Here is a 21,095-nt window from a genome sequence, read left to right as displayed (position 1 = left end):
ACCACAAGGAGGCAATCAGTGGAGAAAGCCGCTGTCCCACCATGGGATTCCTTAGTGGTGGTGGGCTGCCAGCGTTTACTTTCTTATGCTGTCCACCACAGTAGTCATGGGGCATGTGTAGCTACTTACAAGTAAAATAATTAAAATTCAATACAATTTAAAAATCAGTTCTTCAGTCACACTGAGCCACACTTCACACACAGCCTCAGATGTGGAACTTTCCATCACTGCAGACAGTTCTCATGACAGCCGTGCTTTATACCTTCCATGTTGCAAATACTACACAATAAAAACACTCTTGCAACGCTCATGGTAAAACATTCTTAAATGATGAACTACATGGCATTTTTGTTTTTTAATTGTAGGAAACAAATTCAAATTAAAGTCTAAATAGTCATGAAAGAATGGAGCTTTAGAACACTTACTCCTCTTACCCCCATGAAATAACCCCAATGAATCAAGCCTCTAAAAAACGTCTTCTTCTGTCACCTGTGGGGAGTGACTCAACACGGCCTGGGGTGGGGTTGGGCTGACCACTCACCAGGCTCTGCTCGATGAGCAGGCAGAAGAGGACAGCGTTGCCCACCTCCCGCAGGTTCTGGAAGCACACCGTCTTCAGCTCCGCATACTCAACGATGTCCTTCAACTGGTGGTGGAAGAACTCCAGGATGCCTGTGGCGGCAGAGTGAGTGGTGGGGTTGGGGAGGTTGGGGGGCCAAACCTCAGCAGGGCACAGGGTGCAGCCTGGGGTCCACAGCCAGGAGCACCTGTGCTGGCCACAAAACATTCTCTGACACTGCTACCATGCCCGCTATGGAGATGGCCACATGTCCCCTCACCCCAACATCTTCCCTGCAACAGTAGTTTGTCCACCACCTGGGCCCTGGGCCTCGGCTCCAAAGCTTCTTTCTTGGTCTAGCTGTTATCTTCCAAGGAGGGACCACATTACAAGCATAAATGAGAAAGACCACATCGTCATCTCCAGCAGAAGCAGAAAAGATATTCGATAAAATTCAATATCCCTTCACAGGCACAGAAGGGAATGTACTCAATCTGATCAAGGACATCTACAAAAAACCCGCAGCTAATGTCATATTCAGTAGTGAAACCTGCACGCTTTCTCCCTGAGCTCCAGAGCAAGACTACGCCTCTTCACCATTGTCCTGGAGGCCCTGGACATTGCAATAAGGCATGAAAGGACACAAGGCATAAAGACTGGAAAGAAAGTCAATATTTTCTAACTTGATCTATACTTTCAATGCTGACCCACTCAAAAACCCACAAGCTGACTCCAGAATTTATATGGTCATGTAGAAGACCCAGAATAGACAGAACAACCCTGAGAAGAATAAAGTGGGAGACTTAACAGGTTTCAAACCCCTCATCCCAACAGGTCAGGCCCCAAATGCTGTTTCGCAAGGATCGCCATAGCCCTGCCTGCCCGGGAGGCTGTTCCTTCCTCACCATCGTCCGCATCCCTGCTCTACCCACCACGTTCACCCCTCAGTTCTCAACATTCCTTGGTGTGAACTCAGACCCTCTAGGGGAGGCAACACTTCTTCACGTGCATCATCCCCTAACAGGCACACATGGGCTGGAGCTACAAGCAGCACGGCTTTACTCACACGGTGGTGCCCACGGACCTGGGCGACGCCAGCCTCTGCGCTGACATGGGGTGGCAGTGGGCAAGAGATGTGACGAGCAGCCCCGCAGTCCACAGCTCTGCCCTAGACCAGCTCTGAATTTGGCCTAAATGACTTCGTCTTCAACATTTGAAATTTCCATCTCTAGTCAGGATATGAGCGCTAGTTTTATTTTCCCAACATTACTCATCTACTTTCTGACAGTGAATTGAAACTAGGTTCTCCTAAGCAAGGTCACGTCGATGGTTATTTCCCTTCAGCTGAACGGGTCACCTCACCATCTCCTCAAACACCAGTTAACAGCCCTGGGCGGTGCCGGGTAGTGCCTGGGGGCTCAGCCACACCGGCGACTGCTCATCAGAATGTCGCTCATCAGTGACCACAGGTGGGCCCAAGTCACTTAACAAGACAGCTATCCAGCTTTCAGGAAAGTGTTATCAGATAAGAGACAAAAGGCAGTTTTGCTGAGACAAGGGCTCCCGTCGTAGTCCAATTTTATCATGAACAACACTTCCTGGGATCATTAGGCTATTTATCTGGATAGCTCCAAATCAACTTCCGTCAGGCACGTGGGCCTGGCACGCTGAAGGGCCCATCTGCCCGAGGGCCCCACAGCCCCAGAGAGGAAGCCTGCCAGACAGAGGGACAGACTGCACTGTGGGGGAGCAGTGCCTTCAAGGGGCGCCCTGAGGCCTGGTCCCGTCAAGCCCAGCAGAGCAGCTGGACTGGGCAGTCAGCTCCCTGCCCCTCCCTGGTTGGTGATCCTCAAGGTCCTGGTGTTGTAGGGGAGCTGAGGGGCACACGGTTCGGAGCCGTGTCACCCCTCGATGACTAAGGGGCACTGGCCTCTCCTACAGCTTCCTCACCCAAAACGACGACTCCAACACACCTTCCGCACCCCTGCTCCAGCTGACAGGCTGGTTTGTTTGTTCTACTAGAAACAATCAGGCTCTAGATGGGCTCCTACCTCCTCCCACCCAGGGAACGCAGATGGGATCCCTGTCAGTAATGTCCTTTACCGCGGCCCGAGGACTGATGCTATCCTCCCCACCGCCCCCAGAGAGGCACCGTGTTTACCGGGAGAGCCGTACTCGTGCCGGGGCAGGCGGCAGATCTTGGGCATCACCTCCATCAGTGTCTTCACATACTGCAGGATCGTGCCTTGCAGCTGTGGGAGAGACAGGCTGCGTCAGCCTCCGGCTGCCACTGTCCTGGAGGCTGTGGGCAGGGCACGGGGACTTCTGAGAAAGAATCTGTTAGTAAAACCTCCGGTTATGACCAGGACTGAGAATCACTTCGGCTGAGAAAGGAAATCCCATCCACAGAAAGAAAGCAGCCTCCACCAGGGTGACTTGACACAACTGACTAAATGTTGTTCTGAAACACAACTCCCCTTTCAGGAGGCAAGTGGCCTGAGGTGTGACACCGAGTGGGCAGAAAGGTCTGGTCACACTCATCTCCAACACTAGGAAGCACAGTGGTTCTGCATTTCTCCCACAGATTAGGCGCAGCTCCAAAACTGGGCCATGTCACCTTGTGTGCCTCGTGGTAACACCTTCCAAGTTACCACGTGTTTTGGGGAAGAGGCTCCAGCTGTGGGTCCTGGCAGGGCCTGGGTGGGTCACAGGGTCATGGCTGTGCCAAACTACCCAACTCCTATACAGTCATGCACTGCATAAGGACTTGTCCGTCAATGACGGACCGAATTTACAACGGTGGTCCCATAAGATTAGCACCATACCCTCGGGGTGTAGTAGGCTATACCACGTAGGTTTGTGTAAGCACACTCTATGACGTTCACATGACAAATTCGCTTAATGACACATTTCTCAGAGTGATACATCGTTAAGCAACATATGACTATATTCTAATGGATTTTTGATCCTGACCTACACAGCCGTAGATTCTGTCAACTTTTCAGAATTTTGTCAGCTTTTGCTTTGCACTGTTAATGATCGTATCATTTTCCTGATGGATTACTACTTTACTTATGTGGCCATAAATTCAGCTTCAAGCTTCCTCCTGACTAGTGTGTGAATCATGGAAAAGACACGAAAATCTATATTTGGCAATGAAGAACGTTAAAGAAATGGGCTCACAGAAAGATGATTAAAATAAGGCAAAAAGATTAAAGATTAAGATTTTATAAAGTTCTCTCTCAGTTAAAAACAGAAATAAATTATGTATAGAAAACTAAATCCAGGATAGCCTACAAATATTCTGTCTCTTTCCCTTTTCAAAAAGATTTAAATAAAAGACTTTTGTGCATTAACTTATGACCTCAAATATGAGGTTAGACAGACGCGTGTCTGAGTCCTTCATTACGACTTAACACTGGCTCCCAGGAAAGGGGCACAGGCCGTCCACTCCACAAGTGGGAATCAGCTCTCTCAAGGTGAGTGGAGCCTTCGCGCAGCAATGGTATCCTGCCTGCACCACTCCTCACAGCTGAGCCCCCTCTGCTCTAGCTCAGCCCTCCCCCATCAATAGCGCAGAGCTCCTCGTAGCCAACACGCTCAACTCCACCTTCCCCAGCATAAGTGTTTCTTTGAATCTTGTGTTTTAAGAAAACTCGTATTTCACAAATGAAAATGGGGGTCCTCACAGGACTGTCTCCTCCCAGACGCTCACCAACTGAAACATGGTCTTTCTATAATGCCCTCCTGGTTTCCGTTTTGTCTTCCATCTCCAGAGCACTGTTTTTTCCTATAAGTCTTGGGCAACAGCGGTGGTCCTTTACAAAAGGGGTTGGGGGGGAGATTAGTTCTGCATCTAAAGGACAATATTCTCTTAGAAGGAAGGCTACATTTTGGTACTTAACTTTTTCTATGACTTAGTTAAAATAACACAGATCTATTCTCTTGAATTCAGAAAGATGGGGGAGAAATCAAACTAAATAGGGTGAGAAGTGTTTGGAGCTAAACTGAATAGTCCAAACACAGAGAAAGACCCCCTGGCTTTGAATTCAGCGCAGTGAATTCAAAGCCGTGTGTGATTTATAATAAGAAACATATTTTGGTCTTTGTGCCCCTTTCCTGGCATAGAGCTCCTAAAACCCTTGGACTTTCCCAAATTAAGAGAGCCTTAAAGGTGTCTTTTGTTATGTTAATTAGGTGACTTTTGGGAAGCACCTAAGGATGGGGGCTGGTTGCCAGGAGAACTCCCTGATTAGAGATTGGAACTTTCAGTCCCACCCCCAGGCCTCCGGGGAGGGGAGCGGGGAGAGGGACTGGAAGTTGAATCAATCACCAATGGCCAATGATTTAACCAAGCATGCCTGTGTACCGCAGCCTCCAAAACACCCAAAAGGACGGGGTTCAGAAAGCTTCTAGGGGGCTGGCCCCGTGGCTTAGCGGTTAAGTGCATGCGCTCCGCTGCTGGCGGCCCAGGTTCAGATCCCGGGCGTGCACCGACACACCGCTTCTCTGGTCATGCTGAGGCCGTGTCCCACGTACAGCAACTAGAAGGATGTGCAACTATGACATACAACTATTTACGGGGGCTTTGGGGGGAAAATAAATAAATAAATAAAAAGGAAAGTGTTCCATTTAAATAAATAAATAAATAAAAAGAAAGCTTCTAGGTCGGGGAACCAGAAGGCTTCCACGTGCCACTGTCCCAGGCCCCAAACTCCATGAGGACAGAAGCTCTTTTGTTTGGGACCTCGCCTCTGTATCTCTTCATCTGGCTGTTGATTCATATCCTTTAACATCCTTTGTAATAAACTGGTTATCTAGCGAGTGAACTAGTTTCCTGAGTCATGTGAGCCACTCTAGCAAATTAACTGAACCCAAGAAGGGGTAGAAATCTCTGATTTATAGCCAAGTTGGTCAGAGGCAGAGGTGACAACCTGGAGGTGTCAACTGGCACCTAGGGGGAGGGGGGCAATCTTGTAGGACTGAGCCTTAACCTGTGGGATCTGATGCTATCTGCAGGTAGATAGTGTCAGAATTGAGTTGAATTGTAGGACACGCAGCTGGTGTCTGAGAATTGCTTGGAGTGGAAAAACTCCCTCTCTATATTGGAATTGGGTGCAGTACCCTTCACTGTGTGAAGGAAGCACATCAGAGGGAAACATACCAGGCTCTTGACGACCTTCAGCAGCTCCTCCATGACCACCGCGATGCCCTGGTACCCAAGCAGCCGGCAGATGACCTGGAAGTGCGGAGGCCCCACGAAGTTCCGGTAGCTGCCGTAAATGCTAGAGTAGGCCAGGTTCAAAGCCTGGGGGTAGAGAACATAAGTGTCTGATGAAATCTCCAGAGTCTTCAACATGTCCCTATACACACATGAAAATGAAGAATTGCTGTGCAAAGATGCATTCAACACACAGCACCCTTAGGTGGAGAGATCCAGAGAATGTGTTAGACTGCCTTTTCTGGTGTTTATGTCTTCAAACTGATGACAACGAAAAGCAAGCTGCTAAAACAGAGAAAAGAAAACAAAACCATTTGATTTTTCAGCATTTATTAAACTGCCAATTCTACAGAAGCCATTTTGAGGTCCTGGAATGAGAAATGAATACATCTTAGAGCCTCACTGCTGCCTCCATGGAGTTGTTCCAGTCTCCCGGAGGAGACAAGCTGAGGACAGACCCTGATGGGCAGTGGGAACTGCCTTCTGAGGGAGTCACAGGGAGCTGGAGACAGCAGTCCCTGCAGGGTGGGCAACTGAGAAAGGTAGTCAGGATGGTATCCTGTAGGAGGGGACCTCCAAGCTCATCTAAGGACACAGGCGCACATTCAGCAGGGAGACTGCTAATATATGCATTCAGTGCTATGGACTTCCCTCTCAGAACTTCCTTAGCTGCATCCCACAAATTTTAATATATTTGCATTTCATTCAGTTCAATGCCTTTTTTTTTTTAATTTCCCTTGATACTTCCTCTTGTCCCATGGATCATTTTAGAAATGTGTTAATTTCCATGTGTGTGGAGTTTTTCTTGTCATCTTTTTGTTACTGTTTTCTAGTTTGAGCTCATGTGGAGAGAACATACTCTGTATGATTTCAATTCTTTTAATTTTGTTTAGGTTTGTTTTATGGCCCAGGATATGGTCTATCTTGGGGAACGGTCCATGGGTACTTGAAAAGAATGTGTTCTGATGTTGTTGGGTGGAGTGTTCTAAAAATGTCAGTAATATCCTGTTGGTTGATGGTGTTCAGTTCTTTATTGTTGCTGATTTTCTGTCTATCTATTCTATCAATTACTAAGAGAGAATAATGTTGAATTCCCCCACTATTATGTGGAGTTGTTCATTTCTCCTTTCACTTATGTTAGTTTTTGCTTCAAGTATTTTATTTTATTTATTTATTTCTGTGAGGAAGATCAGCCCTGAGCTAACATCTGATACCCATCCCCCTCTTTTTTCTGAGGAAGCTTGGCCCTGAGCTAACATCTGTGCCCATCTTCCTCTAATTTATATGGGACGCCACCACAGCATGGCTCAACAAGCAGTGCGTCGGTGCGCACCCAGGATCTGAACCGGTGAACTCCAGGCCGCAGCAGCACACACTTAACTGCTTGCACCAGCGGGCCGGCCCCCTGCTTCAAGTATTTTAAAGCTCTGCTGTTTGGTGCATAAATATTTAGGACTGCTATATTTCTCGGTGGCTTGACCATCCTATCATTATGTAATGTCCCTCTTTGTCCCTGGTAACAGTCTTGGCTCTGAAATTTACCTTATCTTATATTAATATAGTCACTCCTGCTTTCTTCTGATTAATGTTTGCATGGTATATCTTTTTCCATTCTTTCACTTTTGACCTACATATCATTAATTTGAGGTGAGTTTTGTGTATAGTCATGTTTTTTAATTCTCTCTGCCAATCTCTGTCTTTTCACTGTATTTAGATAATTTACATTAAATACATTTACATATAATATAATTATTAATATTTAAGTAAGCTCTGTTTCATTTTCCTGTCTTCCCGTGGGTCACTTAAACATGTTTTAGAATTACATTGTGATTTTATTCCATTGTGATAAAGTATTTTTGACAGTGTCTCTTTGCACACTTCTTTTAGTGGTTGTTCTAGGTGTTAACATTATGCATTACATAAGTTATCACAATCTACTGTTATCAACATGTTACCACTTTCTAAGTGAAGTGTACCAACCTTACCTCCATTTAGGTCTCTGTATTCTCCACGCCCCCTTTTATAATTGTCTTAGCTATTTCCTCTGCATACACTGAGAACCACATTAGCACAGCAAGGATTCTAAAGAATCAGCAGAGCAGGCCTGGTTGCTCAGCTCTTAAGCATCTCCAGGAGGCCTGCCTGCAATTTCTGGGAGCTCAGTCCTTGGAATGTTGCCCATATAACCAATTGATAAAGTTGTCTTCTACACCTGGGACACTTAACCATGCTATATAAGCTTGTCTAGGTTGTTTGTACAGTGATTTATGGCAAGCTCCTCCTTTCCTTCTGGGGTTTCAGTAGCTGTGGCCAGTCACACGGGTGGCATGTGCCTATGTGCCCAGCTCTAGTGAAAGCCTTGGACCTAGGCGTTCATGTGGGCTTCTCTAAACACTCTGCATGTCCCATGTGATCCCCAGGAGGCTGACTTTGGTAGCCTGCGCCTGGTTGCATCACCATCTGATGCATCTTTTTCCCTCAGTGATCATGTTTTGTAGCCTTTTGCTGTAATAAACTGCAACTTTGAGTACAACTGAGTTTGTGAGTCCTCCTGGAGAACCACCAAATGCGTGGGTGGTCCTGTGACCCCCCAAAACAGAAAGTCTAAGTCTAAACCAATTATTAGGTACCACACTGACCAAGTTGGAAGCTCTGCCAAGTGCCTGTCCCACGCCCACCCCATGACCCTATAAGACTTGAAAGGGCCATATCTCAATCATCGGCTCTGACACATCCTCCTCCCACTGCCTCCTCAAAGCACCACACTGTGCTTTAAATGCTGGGATTATGTGAGGTCTTTGCTTGATAATAAATTCTAACGTTTGAAAAGAAAAACATGAAAATCATTAGTGAAATCTAACGGCCTCATGTTACAGGTGAGAAAATTTACTCCGAAAGTCACCCTGACTTGCTTGGGGCCCCTCTCAATAATACCTGGTCCCTGGCCCATTGGCCAGTGTCTGGCTTCCCTGTGGACTACACTCACCCCAAAGAGGGCACATCCCAGGGACAACGCAAGTAGAGTAATGTAATTACTCAGAGGGAGGGGAGGAGGTACTACCTACAGATACTACATGGTAAAATACTCAGAGGAGGGAAGCACTCGACATCCAGCCTCACAGCTCAATTCAAGAAACACTGTGCTGGCCGTGCCTGCAGCAGAGACGTGGGCCTTGCCTGGAAACCAGACGATGTGGGCTCCAGGCTCACTGGTCGTGTGCCCTGGGTTCTTTACCACCCTCGATGCTGTGTAACTTCAACTGTGAATCAGGGACCACCTTACTTACCTTATAGGAAAGAACATCAGTGATGTGCTGAAGAGAGTTCACTCAGAGTGGCGATATTACCAAGAACCAAAAAGACAACGCCATACACAGACCATTCATCTAAGTCAATTCTATTCCCATAAGACACTAGGCCTAGTTCATCATTCATAAAAAAAAGAACTAACTGGATTTTTGATTGGATTCCTGTGTATTCCATAATCTCACAGGTACAAACACTACAAATTGCATTGCAGCAAAATGACATGCAGCTTCAAGTAAAACGACTGTCTTTTGAATACAATATTCAACTGTGATATCATGATGTTTTGGCATTCTGCCTTTTTTTGATCCTCAAAAGTATCATATAAGATGAACAGTCAACATCAATGTCACACATCCAAACTTTTGTTAGAGTCCAAATAAGCTAACAAAAACACTGGTTTATGTTGTAAGAATAAAAATTACACAAACGTAATTTCTCAAACTGAGGCTGAAATCAGTTAAGATCAAGTTCAGTCACATCTGGTTGCTTTAAAAAGAACAATCAAATCCAATTCATCTAATCCTTCTTTCCCCCTAAATGGCCACCTACTTTGCCCGTAAAGTGCCTGTTTCCCTGTGGACACACGTGTGAATGCAGACCCTGGGCCCCTCAGAAACTGTGGGCTCACAGCTGTGTTGTATGGGAAGCAGAAAACACTGCTGCCTCCCTGCGTTCCTGGAGGAAAATCCTGCAGAATAAAAACGTGTCTCCTGAGCCTTTAACACCATGATGGACAGATGGACACATCTGGGCAGCAGGATGGACACAACAGTCCTAGTGGGGAACCTCTTTCAGAACCAGCTCCGCAAGCCCTCTCCCCAGGAATCCATCCCTCCAGAGGCCGAGAGGGAGGCCGGCCTGACACCCCCATGGCCAGATGCTGTGCAGATCAGGGGGGGAATCGCCAGCGTCCACCTTCCCTCACTCCTTGTCATCCTCTCCAAACGCTGGGGCAGGGGAGGAACTGGAGGACAGAGAACGAAAGAACCACCTCATTTCTTGGTTCCTCTTTCCCATGGACACTTCTCTGTTTGTCAGAACGTAATAAAAACTTATTTTGTGGTCATGCCTAAAAGCGGGATTAAAAACTTCAGAACCAAGCCAACTTCATAGCAAATCTTTTAGTTAATAGAAACCCAAGAAATTTCTATCTTACTTGCCAAACTTTCTAGTCCTACCTTCTAAAATTACATAAAACTTCTTTTAGTTCTGAAACACTACATTTTAATTTCAGAAAAGGGGCATTAGAGCACTTATTCTAATCCTTTTAAAAATTATCTAACTCACACCCTTTCGGGGCGCAGGATGTGGGCAGCATGCACCAATACACCAGCCTGGACTGTAGTGCTTGCCCATTTCCAGGTGCAAATGCTCCCAGCACGGCCAAGTTCAAGCTGCCATCTCTAGTGAGGAAAGCAGGCAACTCAGAGGATGGAAATGAAAGGTTCACACTCTAAGGAACAGAGAAGTAGGAAAGAATGGGCTAGAAACATCTTTTCTACTTCTCAGATCCAGCTGGCGCCTTAGAAAGTGTCCTGGTGCAGGTTGTGTGTGTGGGGGGGCAGCCCCTCTGCTCCCTAGCTACATCCTGGCCTCTATCGTCCCGAGTCTAAAAGGCGGGCTGGGGGCCGGCCCCGTGGCTTAGCGGTTAAGTGCGCGCGCTCCGCTGCTGGCGGCCCCGGTTCGGATCCCGGGCGCGCACCGATGCACTGCTTCTCCGGCCATGCTGAGGCCGAGTCCCACATACAGCAACTAGAAGGATGTGCAACTACGACATACAACTATCTACTGGGGTTTTGGGGGGAAAAATAAATAAATAAAGTTAAAAAATAAAAATAAAAATAAAAGGCGGGCTGGGCGCCCCCGGGTCTATCCCTGCCGCCAGCCTCACTCAACCGGCAGCTCAGAGAGCGTGAGAATGGGGTCCAGAGTGCGGGTGTCACCTAGGGGTGGGGAAGAGGCAGTCTGGTAACTGCCTGGACCTGGTGTCCCACCACCAGTGAATGTCACCTCCCGAGTGTCCGACGCAAGGGTCCTCCCAGCAGCAGCCCTGAGTCAGGTGCTTTCATCTCCCACCTCCCTGCTCTGAGGCAGGAGCCGCTGGGGAACCCTCTGTAGGTGAGACATCTTCGGCTGAGAGGGAGGAAGGAGGATGGTGGAGGAGTGAGGCCCTCGCCTGCATGTCACCAGCTTCAGCCTCCTTCCTGCCCTCCAGGCCTCCATGGTCACACGCCCAAACCCGCTGGGGTCCCTGGCCAATGCTTCGGGCCTCTCCAGAGCAAGCCTGCACCCAGCCCCTGCTGTGCCAAGAACCCTGTTCCCCGACCCGAGGCCAGCACAGCCCTCAACACAGCACACGCTCAGGACATGCTTGCTGAGTGCGCCCTGAAACTGTGACTGCAACTTGATATCTGTACAAAGAAGACCACTACTTGGTGGCGCAGGTGGTTAAGTGCGCACGTTCCGCTGCGGCGGCCCGGGGTTCGCCGGTTCGGATCCCGGGTGCGCACCGACGCACCGCTTGTTAGGCCATGCTGTGGCGGCGTCCCATATAAAGTGGAGGAAGATGGGCATGGATGTTAGCCCAGGGCCAGTCTTCCTCAGCAAAAAAGAGGAGGATTGGCATTGGATGTTAGCTCAGGGCTGGTCCTTCTCACAAAAAAAAAAAAAAAAAAAAAAAAAAAAAATAAAATGACACTCAGGGGCTGGCCCCGTGGCTTAGCAGTTAAGTGCGCACGCTCGGCTGCTGGTGACCCGGGTTTGGATCCCGGGCGTGCACCGAGGCACTGCTTCTCCGGCCATGCTGAGGCCGCATCCCGCATACAGCAACTAGAAGGATGTGCAGCTATGACATACAACTACCTACTGGGACTTTGGGGGGGAAATAAATAAATAAAATCTTAAAAAAAAAAAAAATGACACTCAGTCCAGAACACAGCAGACGGGTCAAGGACGCCTGGCTTTCTTCTCTCTTGGTCGTCATCATGAGGCTTAAAACAGCCGCCCAAACCCTGATGCCAACCCAGGGGAGCAGCATGACCCTCCAACCCACCCCACGCCCTTCCAGCAACCCGACCCCGACCTCAGCCAATGGGGAGTGGCGCAAGGCCAGCCTGGCTGTGGCTCAGTGGATGCCCAGCAGGGCAGTGTCCTCCCAGCTCACAGCAGGGCGGGCAGCCCCGGGAAGGGGAGTGGACACAGGCCCTGAGATGAAGGCCTCTTCCCTTTATCCTCCCCAAATCTAGCCCCCTCTTACTTAAAAAAGTCGCACTTCCTTCCCAACCACCAAGAACCTAGGAAATACTGCTGGGTCTTCCTTCTCCCTCACCCTCTATCTCCAGTTCACCAGCAAGCCCAGTCAAGTCCACCTCTAAAATACACCCTGAATCCATCTACTCCTCTCCATTTCTGTCAACACCACATGGTCCAGGCCACCATCTCTTGCCTGGCCTAGGGTAACATCTTTCCACTGGGCATCATTCTCTGCCTGCTCCCTGACACCCCTCAGGCCTCGGCCTCATGCCCCACGCTGCCTGCCATCCCCACAGCCTTGGCCTCCAGGCCCCTCTGCAGGCTGGTTCCTTCTCAGCATCCAGATCTTGCTGGAGCAACATCACTCCCCAACCACCCAAGGCTGTCACACTGGTCCCTTTCACAGCATTCCTAGAAGCACAGCTTCTTAGAGGGGCGATGCCCACCCCCCCCACCACACAGAGCACACGTGGCCTCCCAAGCGCAGCAAACAGAAACAGCACCACTTTCACCTTGAAATTCCACGTATTCTTGTAAAACACAGGCAGTTTCTATTTTTACCAACATTGCTTTCCCTTTCTTTTCCTCCCAAATGTATCCTCTGCTAAACACTCTGGTTCGTCCCACCAATACATCTGTCATTTCCTTCTTGGCTAACAGGTTGAAAACTTTAAATGGACACACTAGCTCACAGTGTTGTGATGCTGTGATTAAGACAGAAGTGGGCAGCCGAAGGGCCCATTTACAAGACGCGCCATGACAACACTGTGAGCTTGGAGAAGCTGGAGGGAGAGGAAGGCAGGGCAGGCTGAGATGTCTCTCTCCAAAGACTAGTCAGAAAGGAAAGACTGATGAGCTGAGCACCTTCTGAGCCACAGCTGGGGGCCTGAAGAGTGGTCCTTTCATGCCATTGTGTTAATAGACTCATTTCTGCATCTGCGAGAGAACGTGCAGAAATACGGAGAAGATGTTGCCAAATTTCGGGCCCTCAGAGCTTCAGATCAGCATGAAGTGGCAGCTGCTCAGAGCTACAGGCTCCCAGGCCGAGGGAGGCTGGAGTCCCTGATTGGGGGGGGGGGGGTGCCGTGAGCCACTTCCCCACACAGCCTACAGGTCAGGCCGTGTGAGACCGAGGCTGACACCGACATCAGACAGAAACAGCTTAAAAAACTAGCGAGAACAACGCACACACACCACAGAGTTGATGTCAGACTCAGCCCTCCCAGAGATGGCCGCTGCTTCACATTCCAATACTCTTTTCTCTGGTATCTTTCTGTAAGTAGGATCATTGTGTTTGGAGTTTGATATTTTTTCACTTAATAAAATACAGGCCCCAGGACCCCACAGTTAATAAGATCTATGTAATTATTTTCAATGGCTGTGCTGCATTCTGCTGGACGGTAAGTCATTCCTGGTGTCAGGTTGGCTGGTTCCCTATTTTTTATGACCATGTAGTATGACCACTCCCATAACAGACATCACTTTGCACTCATCTGATTTGTTTACTTAGGTGTCTGGTTTCCTACAAGTGAGAGCATTTAAACATTGATAAACGTAGGCCGATGGCCCCCAGCAGCACACAGTCCCACGTGCACTCCTGCAGCAGCACTCAGGACAATTTATCCCCCTACAGGATGAGTCGGGTACCTTAACCTTTTCCGATTAAGGGTAAAATAATTCTTACTGCTGTCATTTATTTTTCCTCAATTACTGGTAAGGCTGGATATCTATTTTTATTTTTTTACTACATTTTAGGGAAATGTCTGCTCACTGCATCTGTCTCCTTTTTACTACAAGAGTGACTGTCTTTTTCTTATTAAACTCAATGTTTTAAGTATTAACAACACTAACCATTAAAATACTCTTAGCCTCGACACCTCTCTTATCTTACTAGACGGCAGGTATTTTGTGGCTTTCACCAGCTTGCCTGTGGTTTCTGGATGTCAACTCTTTTCTGCATGCCCCCTCCCACGTCAGCTCTTCCCTTCATGGCGCCACACCTGGACTGGCCGCCCAGCCGCTCCACCACGCATGTGCCCCGAGCCTCTTCCACACACTTTCCCGGCTTGATGTTTCTAAACCTGTAAATCTGTCAACAATCTCACTTATTTTAGTACCAGGAGTGAGGCCGGGCCCAGCCTGATGCCCACCACACGGCCAGAGGGCTGTCCCAACAGTATGTTACTTTTCAGGAAGGTGCTAATGGAAGAAAACAATAATATTTTATATATGGCATGATACATTTAAATAATTGCAACAAAGTGATTTAAACTAAACTTCAAAACATGCTTCATTGTGAACTTAAAAATCATAACACAAACACAAAAGACCTACCTTAGATCCATGCAAATACTGGGGTTGTGCATTAGGCTGTTTATCTCTTTGAAATTCTTGAGAAAATGGTAATACTGTCCGAACAAATCTAAACAAAAAAGATTTAAAAGAAAAAAAAAGAAAACCAAAAATTTAATTTTTTAATTAAAAGAAATATTTTTAAAGTTCAGAACTTTTCCATTACCCATCAAGTAAATCTTCCTCCCAGTTAACTGATGTAATCATCACATAGGAAAAATTCTAGGAAATCAAAAACCACAGTATGAATGAGATATAAATACTCACAAGCATGATAAATGTATCCAAGTTCAGGAACAGAGTGAAAACTTAGAGGTCCTTCCAAAACCACTAAACACAGTCTCCAAACTCAGGGAGAATCTGGTCTGTTGGCATCAGAACCATTTCAAGACTAATTCAGTCCTTGGACAAGGGGTAGTGACCAAGCACTCAGGCCTTGCTGGCCTCTGGACACCACACTGACAGTGAGGACAGGGGCAGGAAGGCAGACCCAGGCAGTGATGTCCAATTATTCAGATCACCAGTTCCAAGCTAAAGGGAAGAAGGAGCTAACTACGTGTTTATAAACACACTCATCTAGCCAAGAGACTGTGGCTTAAAAATGGATTAGGAGCCACTGAAAATCAAATGCTTGGATTTTAAAGCAGAAATGTCAAACTCGGCTAACACTCAGATCAGAAGGGTTCATTTAAACATATAAAACTTTTGGGGCCGGACCCATGGCGTAGTGGTTAAGTGCACACGCTCTGCTGCTGGCGGCTGGGGTTCCGATCCCGGGCTCACACAATGCACTGCTTGTCAGACCATGCTGTGGCGGCGTCCCATATAAAATGGAGGAAGATAGGCACAGATGTTAGCCCAGGGCCAGTCTTCCTCAGCAAAAAAAAAAAAAAAAAAAAAGAGAGGAGGATTGGCATGGCTGTTAGCTCAGGACTGATCTTCCTCACCAAAAAAAAAAAAAAAACTAAACATATAAAACTTTTGCAAAGAAGCATAATAAAGAAAAATATATGGATTTGCTAATTCTTAAATTCTAAGAACTTAACACGTATTGCACTTTAATAAATAAAAAAGGATGTAACCGTCAAAATGCCATCAGTGCATAAAACGAACACGTGTCTCTGAGGGGAGACCAGCAGCCTGCAGCACTGAGTGCGTTTACACAGAAATGTCACGTGGCTGAGTGTCTGGATTTCGCTGTTATCCTTTAAACAGCACTGAATTTTGCGGGGAGCGGGGGGGGGCAGGTCGTTAAATTGCTTGCAAGTCAGCTAGATCCTTTGATGGTTTGTTAGGGTGGCAGAGCAGTCACCATCCCTAAGGCAGGCCCTTCTGGCGATTCTATCTAATGCCTAGGTCGTCAATGAGGCTTCCCCATTATGGCTGGCAGGGCCTCCAATGACTCCTGGCTCTGTGTGAGCTCTGGGAATTAGCTTACGGCTCCCCAGCAGCTGTTCTTGGCCTAGCCTTTTGGATTTCCACCCAATGCACATGTAGTTTAATAGCCAAGCAAAGACTAAAGCGGCCCTAAGCTGGTTTCAGGAGCTGTTTCTCTGCGTAGCTCTCTCCTCTCCTGTACTCTGCCCTGCAAATTCCAGCTCTCTCAGATTCCTTGATTTCCAATCTCTCTCCTCTACCAAGCAAGACTTCCAAGCTGTACGTGGTTACCCGCTTCTGCACCGCAGCCCAGAAAGTGCTTCCAGGCAGAAAGCCAGGGAAGTCAGGACTCACCTCCTTCGTTTCCTTTCCCTCAGTGGAACGTCCAATTGTTATGAAACAATTGTTTCATAAATTTTGTCCAGTTTTTCACTTGTTTAAGGCAAAAGAGTAAATCCTAACCCTGTTACTCCATTATCCCAAATAACTTTTAAATACCGTATTTTGACTATATATATTCTCAATCTAAAGACAAAAAAACTGGAAACAAATATTGAATTCTAGTTAGTAGTTTTGTGTTTGTGGTAAGGATTCGTAATTCTGAAACTATTTTCTGCATTTTCTAGAATTGAGAAAATGAGTAAAAAGAAGAATGAAACAAGGATTCTCGGTATAGAAGGAAGTTACAAAAATATAAAGGGAGAAGACCAGAATGAACCCTGCGGTGTTGAACTGGAAGTGAAGATATCAGTGTGAATTCGTGGTTTTACTATATATAGACAGTTTTAGAGAAGCGCACGCACACGCACGCACACGTCACGGGTTTAATTGTGTCCCCTAAAATGATAATTTGAAGTCTTAATTACCAGCACTTCAGAATGTGCCCTTATTCAGAAATAGGGTTGTTGCAGATGTAATCAGTTAAGATGAGGTCACAACGGAGTAGAGTGGGCCCTCAATCCAAGATGACTCGTGTCCTTACAAGAAGAGAGACACGCAGGGAAAAGGCCATATGACGACAGAGACGGAGACTGAAGTGGGGCAGCTGCAAGGCAAGGAAGGCCGGGAGATACCACCAGAAGCCGGGAAGTCAAGAAAAGATTCCACTCAGAGTCTTAGAAGCAGCACAGCCCTGCTGACACCTTGATTTCGGACGTCTAGCCTTCAGAACTGTGAGAAAAGAAATTTCTGTTTTAAGGCCCCCAGTTTGTGGTAATTTGTTACAGCAACCACAGGAACCTAATACAGTACATGAGCAAGTATTTCCTAGCTCTGACCACCGAAAGGGTCCAGAAACAATGACACCCCAGTAGCAATGAGCATACCTAACACCCAGACTTACTTTTTAAGTATCAGGCTTAGTTTTAAAATACTCTCCACTAAAAGGAATCCTTGTAGAAACAACAGATTGCAAGGATAGAGCAGAAGTACAAGATGAACCTGGAACTTCTTGTTGCGCAGAAAGTAGGGCAGTGCTTAAAGATGACGGGGACAGCCAACAGGACACAGCAAGTAGGCAGAAGGGGCTTCCGCTGGCCAACGCTGGACCGATTTGAGCCACAAGAATCAAGTAATGATAATAACAGATCATAACCCTGAGTTAGAATCCCTGAGGCCTTACTGATAATAAAGAAACAAAGAAATAAATGCTAACAAGCACAGCAGAATGCTAACTCATATATGTAGATGGAATGAAGAAGTTTGAAAATCTATCATCTATCATCATAGTGATAACTGATTTGGGTAAGAATCGTCAACAGATGCTAAAATGAGTGGGCCAAATTTTAACAAGGAACAGTTTATTTACAAAGTTTCAAATTATCTCCCTATAAATTACTTATAAATTTCAAATATAAAATGCTTAACATGCCAGGGAGAAACCTGGCAGCCACCACCTTAACCAAGGGCGGAAGTGAACACCACCAATGACGGGACAAAGTGACTGAGCACATCCCTCCCTCTGTGGTCTGCTGGCCAGAGGCTTGACTCCAACCCAACCGCTGGCCTGTTTCCAGGCTATAGCACTGTCACACAATTATTAGCTGTCAGGTTATTCTTAAGTCACAGGCCACCCTACGCCACTCCCCAGAGTCACCAGGCAGAAGCACTGATCAGAAATAAGAAGCAATTAAGCAGATATGTGGAGGAACAAGCGAAGTTCTGGCTTCCCTCTAGCAGCTTTCAGAAACCCTCAGGCGTGGAATTAAAACACGGGGTGGCACAGTTTTGTCTGTCTTCTCAGGCTTCCATAGATAACTTAGACACACAAAATGCTATTTTAAAATCTGGAAAAAGATTATGAAGCTACAACGATTGCCCTGGAAGACCTGTTAAAAATGAGAAGTAATAGCATCTGTCAACACGAATGCAGGGTGGAGGTCGCCCAAGTAAGGCAGAGCTCCTCCAGGGAGGAGAGGGCCCTGTGACAGACAGGGGTCCCTCCAAACGGCATCTCAGGGCCCAAGGAGGCTGAGGTCACTTCACGCTGGCCGCTGCCAACAGATGTGCCCCAAGGGCAGCAACCCTGACACAGGTGAAACTGGGCTCCAGGGGTGATCAACCAGCTGCTCAAGGAGGTCCTGCGGCTCTCCGCGGTGGGCAGAGCGGCCTCCTGCTGCCCAGGTAGGGCCCACACGCAGCCTCCCAGAGCTCTGTGCCCACTCTGCAAACAGGAACGTTCACAGTGCCTCACGGGCCAGTGGGGGACAAGAGACAAAGGCACCCAGTGCTGTCTCTTCCGCTTGCTGTCATTTATGTTAGATGCTGTGTTGTGTGAACTCAGGGAACCGAGGGCTGAGGTGCCACTTGGTGCCTCTGCTGTTTAGCTGGCGGATGCCTCAAAGTTCATCCCACAGACAGATCCACAAAGGCCCTCCAGTTGACGCTGGCCTGGAGGTTTCCACTCTCCATCAGGTCACCGGGTTACGCAGCACCAATTTCCTGACCTGAGCCCTGGCAACTCTGTCTTTGACAGGGAGACTCCTGCTGCCGGCAGGCCAGGCAGCCTTGGATGGCGGGATGTTCTCCATCATCAGCCCCACCCAAGGTGAGGACACTGACACGGGCCAACCTGGCGGGCAGGGCCTCTAGCTCCACACTCCTCACCCAACTTTCATTCAGATGCCTGGAGCGTCTTCCAGAAAACAATTCAGCAGAAGGGTTTAGGGCACCTGCTGAATTTTATCACCACGTGCTCCTGCCCCTTCCCTGCAGTCCTTCCGCTCTACCCACTGGCCCATCACCAGGAGAGGCCGCAGCTGTGTGGCCTCTCAGTGCAGCAGGCTCACAGGCACTCAGGGAACATCTTTCACTGTTGCCAGACATCTAGCAAACCCTTTAAAGGGTGACAAAACGCTAGATAATCAAAGATACAACCTAAAATAATACAGAAAGTCACAACTCCCTGTGTTGTCCAATTGTCACCCCACTGTAAGCCCTTTTCTCAGCCCACTGACAGCGGGGTTCTGTTGCACTTCACCTTTGGACACGCCAGTTCTAACCAGACGCCAGTTCTAACGATTTAAGGAAAGGTAACAGAAACCAATCCCAAAGGTTCCAATGTCCAATGGACCAACCAAAACAGAGAACCCTGTGAACACTGGCCATCACTTAAACAGATGCTCAGCAGGAGAAGAAGCACGTACGTATCCTCACTAACATGGGACGACCCTCCTCCTAATACATCACGTGAGAAAACAATGTGTATCTAACAGTACGCCTGATGACACCCATGTCTGCAGAATAAAAGTACCTACATATATTTGTATGGCAAAAACTCGAGAAGATAGACACGTTTTTTTACAAGGGAAATCTCTGGGGATTTAATCAGTTTTCCCCTCATATATATGATCTCTAGCTTTTCTATAATTATGATGCATTATTTCTGTAATAAAAATATACTTTCAGTTAATTCAGACTCTATAACAACTTGAAAAATATCTGTTTCAGAAACTGGGCACCTTAAAAGGAAGTTAAACAGGGAGGAATAGTCTCTAAAGTTTGGTTCTGGTGGACCGTACCCAGCCAGGCCTGGAGGCCCCCCGAATGGAGGCCGACTGGGGCTCCTCCACACACGACTCTGGAGGCCTTCACCACGTCCCCACCACCACTGCCTGGGGACCGCCATCAGCCACCTGGGGCTGGGCGGACGGCTCCGATGGAACAGCTCCGTGCACCAGGAGACACGCCTGCCTCCCCACAAGGAAGTCCAACCCCGGGGCCCCAACTGACAATGGCAACAGTAGATATGATCAGACTGCAGGGGGGCCTCCCTTCTGTCCTCAGCCCAGAGCTCAGCTCCCCCGTCTCGAGACACAGAACTCTGGGCCTGAAAGGCAGTAACAATTCAGCCAATACGTGGATGTTCAGATCCAGTAGCAAAGCAAAACAAAATAGAAGACACTTATTTTTAAAAAGTGGTCATAACACTCACACACTCTCTCACAAATGCACACACTCTCTCACATTCACACTTTCTAGGTCTTACACTCACACACTCTCATGCATACTCACACATCCATGTTTATTCTCACACACTCACATGTGCACATACTCTCACTCAAACACCCACATTTTTTCTCGTACACTCACACGTGCACACATATGCTCTCACATACACACATTCTCACATGCATATTTTCTCGCTCACACACACCCATACTCTCACACACACGGCCCTGGCACGGGCTGACATGGAGCAGGAACCAAGCTCAGTGCAGAGAGAACAAACCTCCAACAGATGGCAGCCCAGTGCACAGAGGCCAAGACAGGACCGTCCCAGGACTTGGGCCGTATTGTAAGCCTGGACCACAGGAAACTGCTGCTATCAACCATGCCACTGTCCAATTGGCTATTTTGTGTTGTTCAACATAGTAGTAAAATGGTGGGAGGGTGGGAGAGTGGCAAACCGAGGATCCTCACACATTCTAATATCCCAGAAGGGAAACATGAAAAGCAGAGTCGCCCACCACATTCCAGTGTCAGGTAGACTTAAAACTGTGGAGGTGATGCAGACCCAGCAGCCGC

General features: G+C 47.6%; 1 protein-coding gene across 1 annotated transcript in view; it reads right to left on the bottom strand.

Moving 5' to 3' along the window:
* CYFIP1 (cytoplasmic FMR1 interacting protein 1) overlaps positions 1-21,095 on the bottom strand; it is an 85,893-nt gene that overhangs the window by 10,924 nt on the left and 53,874 nt on the right. Inside the window, 4 exon segments of the mRNA XM_058542224.1 lie at positions 542-672; positions 2,721-2,811; positions 5,724-5,867; positions 14,676-14,763. Of these exon segments, the coding sequence (XP_058398207.1) occupies positions 542-672; positions 2,721-2,811; positions 5,724-5,867; positions 14,676-14,763 (454 nt within the window).

This window comes from Diceros bicornis, chromosome 5 (genome assembly GCF_020826845.1).
Source record: "Diceros bicornis minor isolate mBicDic1 chromosome 5, mDicBic1.mat.cur, whole genome shotgun sequence".
Classification (NCBI taxonomy): Eukaryota; Metazoa; Chordata; class Mammalia; order Perissodactyla; family Rhinocerotidae; genus Diceros; species Diceros bicornis.
This window is presented reverse-complemented; position numbering and strand designations above follow the sequence as displayed.